Source organism: Procambarus clarkii, chromosome 16 (assembly GCF_040958095.1).
Source record: "Procambarus clarkii isolate CNS0578487 chromosome 16, FALCON_Pclarkii_2.0, whole genome shotgun sequence".
NCBI lineage: Eukaryota > Metazoa > Arthropoda > Malacostraca > Decapoda > Cambaridae > Procambarus > Procambarus clarkii.
In genome coordinates, this window is record NC_091165.1 from 21,992,568 (window position 1) to 22,001,490 (window position 8,923).

At 42.7% G+C, this 8,923-nt stretch overlaps 2 protein-coding genes across 2 annotated transcripts; one reads left to right on the top strand and one right to left on the bottom strand.

Annotated features, from left to right (window-relative positions):
• Positions 1-261: 261 nt before the first annotated feature.
• On the bottom strand, positions 262-774 carry LOC123748099 (insoluble matrix shell protein 4-like). Its single transcript, XM_045730294.1, has one exon. It carries the CDS (start codon positions 772-774, stop codon positions 262-264), a length of 513 nt encoding a protein of 170 aa, XP_045586250.1.
• Positions 775-7,640: 6,866 nt separating this feature from the next.
• On the top strand, positions 7,641-8,231 carry LOC138365282 (uncharacterized). Its single transcript, XM_069325563.1, has one exon. The coding sequence runs from the start codon at positions 7,641-7,643 to the stop codon at positions 8,229-8,231; it is 591 nt and encodes a 196-aa protein (XP_069181664.1).
• The last annotated feature ends 692 nt before the right edge of the window (positions 8,232-8,923 follow it).

The window sequence follows — 8,923 nt, forward strand, 5'->3', positions numbered from 1 at the left end:
AGTCGAAGGAAAGTATAGCGATGATAATGACTATGTTATCAGTAGAGATGATGATGATGATGATGATGATGATAGCGATAATGATGATATCTGGAGTGTTGAGAGTTGATGGTGGTTGAAGAGTTGTGAGTTACACGCTGTAATAAGGGTGAAAAGTTCTTGCAAACGTTGGTGATTTTCGACGACCCAGTCACGCTGCTTCCAGCAACAGTATTGACACTGGGAGGTAGACTGTTTGCTCAACAGGAACAACAGGGCGTTTCATTGAAATAAACGACGCTCAACGTCGCCATGAAGATAAGAGGTCTGTGGCTCCACTTTACCGCTAAACGATGCGTTATACGTTGCTTCATCACCGTCGTTATTCACGCCTTGTTCATCACCGTTGTTATACATGCCTAGTTCATCACCGTCGTTAATCACGCCTTGTTCATCACCGTCGTTATTCACGCCTTGTTCATCACCGTTGTTATACATGCCTTGTTCATCACCGTCGTTAATCACGCCTTGTTCATCACCGTTGTTATTCACGCCTTGTTCATCACCGTCGTTATTCACGCCTTGTTCATCACCGTTGTTATTCACGCCTTGTTCATCACCGTTGTTATTCACGCCTTGTTCATCACCGTCGTTATTCACGCCTTGTTCATCACCGTTGTTATTCACGCCTTGTTCATCACTGTCGTTATACATGCCTTGTTCATCATCACCGTTATACACGCCTTGTTCATCACCGTCGTTATTCACGCCTTGTTCATCACCGTTGTTATACATGCCTTATTCATCACTGTCGTTATACATGCCTTGTTCATCACCGTCGTTATACATGACTTGTTCATCACCGTCGTTATACATGTTCACCTCGTCACTTTATACATATCTACTAAAAATAATCAAAATAAATCACGAGGAAGATTAAAACAGAGGACGATAGCAAGAGACTAAAAGACGAGTGGGACAAACTGAAGAAATTATGCAACAAATGACTACTAGAGTTTAAGTTCAGTAAATGTATTGTAATGAAACTAGGTAGATGGAGCAGGAGGCTGGACACGAGGTACCCAATGGGAGATCCAATCCTTTATTAAACGGACAAAGACAAGACTCTTGGAGTGAACATCACACCGAACCTGTCTCCTGAAGCCCACATCAAATGGATATCATCATATGCAAGGCTGGCTAACATCAGAACTACCGTTAGAACTTTGTGTGAGGTCCAAGCCTGATGCATGCGGCTCCAGCGCGGAGTACATATCTAGTCAAGCATAAAACGAAGTTGGAGAAGGTTCAAAGGTATGCCACCAGACTAGTCCCAGAACTATGGGGACAGATCGCCATAGTTCTGATGCCCACACTGAAGTAAAGAAAAGTTTAAAAATAAATTACGATAGTGTTCAATATTTTTATATTGGAATGACTACAGCGTTTCTCATGTGGCAGAAAGACGGAAGAGTTAGGGAAGATGTTGTTATTATTATATACAAAATTCTGAAAGGAATATGTAGGTTAAAGGCAGACTATTTAGCACTGGTGATACACGAACAAGGGGAACATAAGTGGGAACTGAGTACTCAAATGAGACGCAGTGACATTAGAAAGAATGTTTTCAGTGTCAGGGTAGTTAAGAAATGGAATGCATTAGGCAGTGATGTGGTGAACTCTTGATTCCATTCGCAGTTTCAAAGGTAGATATGAAAGAGCCCAACAGGCTCAGGAAGCTGTGCACCAGATGATTGACGGTTGAGAGGCGGGACCAAAGATCCGAAGCTCAACCCCCGCAAGCACACATGGGCAACCCATCCTCCTGAAACGATAATACTTGTAATATACTTGTAATAAGTTATACTTGTAACAAGTTATACTTGTAATAACTATTTGGTTGTAGGTACAAATATGTAGTGATGAACACAAGTACACCCATTTTGTACTATTAATTTTAGAGACGGGAAAAAAAGAATACATACAACATAACTACTGTAACACCACATACAAATTCAGAGAGAAGTGAAGAAGAAATGTTATAATGACGTAGCAGGACACGCCAAGGAACAGCCTGTACTGCTCAATACACACATCACACCATTTTTTCAGTGTCAGAGTAGTTAATAAATGGAATGCACTAGGAAGTGATGTGGTGGAGGCTGACTCCATACACAGTTTCAAATGTAGATATGATAGAGCCCAGTAGGCTCAGGAATCTGTACACCAGTTGATTGACAGTTGAGAGGCGGGACCAAAGAGCCAAAGCTCAACCCCCCGCAAGCACAATTAGGTGAGTACATCAGGAGGTAATTGTTTCAGGGTTGAAGGATAATTTGGCTTAGAATTAAGAGTAGGCGATGAGTCACAATAACGTGGCTGAAGTATGTTGACCAGACTACACACTAGAAATGGAAGGGACGACGACGTTTCGGTCCGTCCTGGACCATTCTCAAGTCGAAACGTCGTCGTCCCTTCCATTTCTAGTGTGTGGTCTGGTCAACAATTAAGAGTACTCTAAGAAAGCCTCTATGGCACCTTCAAGCTGGAACCTGATGTGCCTCTTTAGATCTCGAAGAGATTAGACAGCCCAAGATGAAAGACTTATAGAACTGAAAAGACACCACGAGACGGCTAGAAATATTTGATGTGTGGAAAGCTTCAGGATAACACAGGATCTTGAAAATAGATGCCAAAACCAGCAGGAGAAGCTTAGTACAGACCCCTTGAATGCTTCTCTTGGAATGTAGGAGTTACGACAGACTTGGCAATTGGACTATTTGTCACCCATAAATTAGAACCACTGACCCAGATGAGACTTGTAGGCACTTGGAACACTTTAATTTAGTGCCCCAGACTCCATCTTTGATTCAAACGCGAGAGAGACGGACTTTTGTTTTTCATTGGTTTTCAGATGCCCCAAAACGGATCAATGTACTGGAGTCTGCTTCCCGCATAAGAGACATTACAGGGATAATATCTACAACATTTCCTCAACTAGCTAACGTTTCGATAGCCTTTAGGAACACGGAAAAGGGAATCTTCCAAACCCTTAAGTGCATCCTGTGTAAAACCCGTCTTTTAGTATGCTGCCGTCACGGAATCCATACTTGAGAAAACATTAAAAAAATATATAGAAAAGACCCTAAGAAATAGAGCATAAACATTCGCTGCCGAACTGAAGGAACTCGCCAGCAAGTAGATACTGAGAGACTCGAACCTCCCACACTGAAGAAAAGAAGAATTTAAAAATAAATTATGAGTGTTCAATATTTTTATATTGGAATGACCAGGTAGACTAAACCAACGTTCACCGAAGAAAATTAAATACAAACCTGTGACACAAACGAGCCACAGAAACACCAGAAGATGCTTCAGCGTGAAATTGCTGTATGTTAAACGTAAATACAATAGAAAAACTGTAGAAATAAAATGGTGCACTGCACATAGTAATTGTTAGCTAGACAGGGCTCGGGAGCTTGCAGACCCTCTGCAACAACACTATTTGGTGAACACACACACACACACACACACACACACACACACACACACACACACACACACACACACACACACAAACACCCCATCGTCTTTGCATATAATATCATCGTGTGAAACCCTCGTCGGCATTATCCAGGCTCCCAGCATCTTCATCTCCAGCGCATCTGCATCGAGAAACGAAAACACCTGGAGCCGCTACAGGTGGGAATTCCTCTCGGGTGAGATATAAAGATTATATATACATCTTTATCGCTCTATTCGTCTGGTTGTGTTGATGTAATTTTGATCGAGGGCAGGATGATATTGTGTGAGGGGGGGGGGGAAGAGACAACAGGGGGGGGGGGAGAGAGAGAGGAGAGAGAGAATGCTGCCAACCAGTAGCTTATCCTAATCCCATTATATTTTTTTTCGTGATATTAAAGCAGTATTATTAATAACTAATCATGGAAACAATTAAATTCTCCTTGACCGTATTTTATGTCCGATGCATTTTGGACCAGGAAATGCATAATATTCAGTAGGGAGAGCGAAAGTTACTGAGGGGACCGATGAGCATCGTCCGTGTGACACCGACTGGGTCTATGGCCACAAGAAGATCCTCTTTACAGCTTACCCGTGGCACGGCCCAGTGATGATCTGTCGGCTTTAGTCCGGTTCCTAAATTGACCATCAACTCTGGCTGGAGATTGAGGGCAGGATTGATCTGCCCCTGCAGGTGGTATTTGGGGACTATCCTCCCCCTCCTCCCTCCCATCCCCTAATCCCCACTTTACCCTCATTCCCCTTCCCCTCCCCCTCCCCTCCTATCCTTCTCTCTCTTCCCTTCCTCTCTACCCTCCACTCCCTGTCTTCCTCTCACCTATCCCCCCTCCTCTCACCTTCCCACCAACTGTTCGAGCCTCCACTGACGCACGAATGGAGGGCGACTAATGGTCCGAGGTGTTAATCCCGAACACTGACTGGACCCAATTTAGGATTTTGGACGTCCACCTACGAGGCTGAACGGTGAGTCTGTCTGCTTACAGTCTGCTGTGATTTAGAGGATGAGGTGCGACATTTACGTGTCGAATGCATTCAGGTTAATACATATTTGTGAGAGGAAAGTCGAATTCTTCTGGGAAATTACTCTTATTTAGTTTGACACATATTACAAATTGTATTAGAAAACTTTCAATACCCCAGTCGTTTTATATTCTAGATATTGCTTTTGTAATTCCTGAATAACCCATGGCATTCCTGGTTTTTTTTTGTGTGATTATGCTTTGAAGGTGTTCATTTTGGCCTCAAGAAGCTTTTGTTCACAACCAAGAGACCACCATCTATAGGGGGTGGGGGATGAAGTTGGGAGGTAGTGCTTCCCTCTTGAGTGTTGAGCTGCTGATAAAAGCTCTCTCTAAAAAAATGGTAGGTCTACCAGCCTGTCCTCACACTTAACTCCCAGTCGTTACACAAGGGTTGTAACAGTGAAATCAGGAGTACAGAAACAATAACGTTTAATCCAACTATAAAACATTGGACCCGATTGGTAAGGTGGGTTGCTTAAATTTCATTCTGGTTAGCCAAAGTCACTTGAAACTAGACACTTGTCGAAGCATGCCAGATTTACACGCTTCAAGACTTAGCCTACCACTTATATAATCGATATTGTGATACTGTATTAGATTAAGATAATTTTCTAACAAGGGATGAGTTACAATCACAATACAACTTACACCTTGTCTTAAATACTGCTTAACACATAGAATATTGGTACTTACTGCATAAGTCTGCAGTGGGCTAATAGGTCTGTCATTCCAATGTTCTTTTGACGACTGGAACAGTATGCTGGATGTTCCAGCCGGCTAACACTCACGTAATACCATTAACACCAAGACGGAACATCCAGCATGCTTCCCCTGTGACCATATGAATGGGAAGTAAAGGTGATGCAGTGGGCCTTCGTGTTCCATGCGACACCTTGCTTCCCATCATTCAAGGTTATATATATATATATATATATATATATATATATATATATATATATATATATATATATATATATATAATATACGTTTGTGCAAGCTAAATTGTGTTTACTTCTATTTTGCCTTTTAAAATGTTGACAAGGGTGAACGAAACGTACCTCATTGTTGCAGGCTATAATAAAACAGTAAAATGTACTTAGAAATAATTGTTCAACTTCCTTCTCAAGTGAAGAACTCAAGAAATAAAGCGATTATTCGTGTTAGAATAATTTATATCACCCTTTCTTTCATATTTAATATATATATATATATATATATATATATATATATATATATATATATATATATATATATATATATATATATATATATATATATATATATATATATATAATATATATATACATGTTGTGGTAATATCCAAAACCGCACTACATGGCCTAGTATGCAAGGCCCATTTTCCCTAAAAAATAGTAATTTTCGTTATTTACAAATATTTCTTTTTACAAATTGGTTTGTTCGAATTCATATTATTATACTAAAAACATGATTTACTGACTTCGTTATGTTTGGTTAGGTTAAATTTGTTAATAATTTCTCTCTCTCTCTCTTAATGCTAACCAAGAGAGAGAGAGAGAGAGTGAGAGAGAGGGAGGGAGGGAGGTGACATAACTCAGAAGCTCTCAAGAGGTCGAGTTACCATCAATTAACAGGGATTTCACTCATCATACCACCCTCCTCCCTCTTCCAATTAAAATGAAAACAAAAATACCAGTGCCAGCCAGCCAGCCAGCTGCCTAACATCCATGTTTTAGTGCTTCACCTGTCCTTGGGGGTGTTGGTCTGTCATGCTAGCCTAGAGTGGTGGTGATATCATGTGCAGGTGGGAACTGATCTATCTGCAATACCGTCGAGGGGAAATGGTGACGGGGCCAGAAATTGGTTAGAGGTGTTCTCATGTCTACTGAGGCGGAGGTGTTGGTGGTAGTGGTTGTAGTGGTGATGGTGTTTGGGATGAAGGTGATGGATGGTCTTGGTGGTGGTGTTCGTAATAGTGTTGGTGGGTGTGATGGGGAAGGGGTTGTGGTGGTGTTAGTGAAGGTTGTGTTGGGGGTGATGGTTTTGATAATGAGTAAGTAAGCAGAAAGGTTAAAGACAGTGCGTCTTTAACCGGAAAGCGTTCCCGGTACCCTTATAACCTTCAAGCTCAACATTTCACATTTGGGGTTGAACTAGTTGTATTTAATTTTCATTTGCCTATCATGCACCACCAGCTAGTGGGCGGCGGAGGGAAGGTTAGTCACTTATATTATTCATGCTATCAGACCCCCAGCTATATCCACACTCTCAGACCCTAGCCAGATCCACCCTCTCAGACCCCAGCTATATCCACTCTCAGACCCCTAGCTAAATCCACACACTCAGACCCCTAGCTATATTCACACTCTCAGACCCCAGCTATATCTACACTCTCAGACCCCAGCTATATCTACACTCTCAGACCCCTAGCTATATCCACACTCTCAGACCCCAGTCATAATTAGTGAAAAGACTAAAACCGTGCAACTTGACTATGACTCAAAAGCTACTCAACATAATGGTACTTCTCCAGCAAGTGCCCGCAGGTAGACGCTGTTACCTCCTCATCCTGACCTTCCTGAGGTTATCAGTAATTTCAAAGGGGCTATACAAGTCATTCTTATAGCATCCCAGATCATGTTCAAGGACATTTTGCCCTTTATTTATATACCAATCATGATAATTTTATAGGGCAGTTGGAATCCCTGAAGCAGGTCATTCGAATTTACCTCCTGCCCCTATAAATTTACCCTGATTTTCCTTTGAATTTAAATAACATAATGAACAAAATGTATAGAATTTTGAGGGGAAATTTCCTATATCCCATGGACTAGTATAGCGCATATATGTGCTATACTATATGAGAGCCTCAGACAGCGTGTACTAGGCCTTGGAGTGTTAGATTAGGATAAGTTTTCTTTGCAATATTTGTACAAAAACTTTAATGGTTTGTTCAAATTCAATAGTAACGATTTCTACTTTCTAATTGCAATTAACGTCAATTCATGTACGGCGGTTCTTATCGTTACTGTAAGAACTACCCAAACAGGAGGATGGGCGGCACTATGGCACTTAATCCCTCCAGCACGTTATGGCACTTAATCCCTCCAGCACGTCATGGCACTTTATGAATGCCTCCAGCACGCCATGGCACTTTATGAATCCCTCCAGCACGTCATGGCACTTGAAGAATGCCTCCAGCACGTCATGGCACTTGAAGAATGCCTCCAGCACGTCATGGCACTTTATGAATGCCTCCAGCACGTCATGGCACTTTATGAATGCCTCCAGCACGTCATGGCACTTGAAGAATCCCTCCAGCACGTCATGGCACTTTATGAATGCCTCCAGCACGTCATGGCACTTTATGAATGCCTCCAGCACGTCATGGCACTTTATGAATGCCTCCAGCACGTCATGGCACTTGAAGAATCCCTCCAGCACGTCATGGCACTTTATGAATGCCTCCAGCACGTCATGGCACTTTATGAATGCCTCCAGCACGTCATGACACTTTATGAATGCCTCCAGCACGTCATGGCACTTTATGAATGCCTCCAGCACGTCATGACACTTTATGAATGCCTGCAGCACGTCATGGCACTTTATGAATGCCTCCAGCACGTCATGGCACTTTATGAATGCCTCCAGCACGTCATGGCACTTTATGAATGCCTCCAGCACGTCATGGCACTTCAACTCCCTTAAGTGTCGTTCACGTGCTTGTCTCTGGCCTCCCTCTCTCTCTCTCTCTGACACCAGGGGAAGAGAGAGAGAGAGAGAGAGAGAGAGAGAGAGAGAGAGAGAGAGAGATAGAGAGAGAGACGTTTATATTGGCCCTGAGAGCATCGATCCGTATAATAAAGTCCTGAGTGACTCTATTAGCTCAAACGCGTTCGAGTCCCTCTCTCACCATGTTTACTTAAGAGAGGACAAGAGGCTCCGTCAAAGCCCCCTCGAGTGCCTCTCACGTCTCGTCAAGTGCGTTCAGTAAAAATGAATTGCGATTGGTTGTTGACTTAGGGTCAACATTACACGCACTCACAGGGGGTGCAGAGACAGAGTAGACACCGAATTGTCATTGGTTGCTGCTACAAGACGAATGTGAGTTCCAATTGGTGCCAGGGGAGGGTTGCTGTGTATATACTGCTCAGGTTTAACGCTGGGTAAACGCTGGGGGTCTTATTGGCTGTTAGGAGACTGTAAAAGAGCGTTTCTATTGGCTGTAGGCGGAAGATTAAGACAGGCAGTGATTGGCAGTTAGGGAAGCAATTACTACCAGGTGAGGACGGCCTGTGATTGCTCGTCAGGGAGGTATTAACGGCGGGTAATGATAGGCTCTGATTGGTCCTGAAGAAAGCTGTAACCCTTGATTACAGGCGAGTGCTGATTGGCCGACA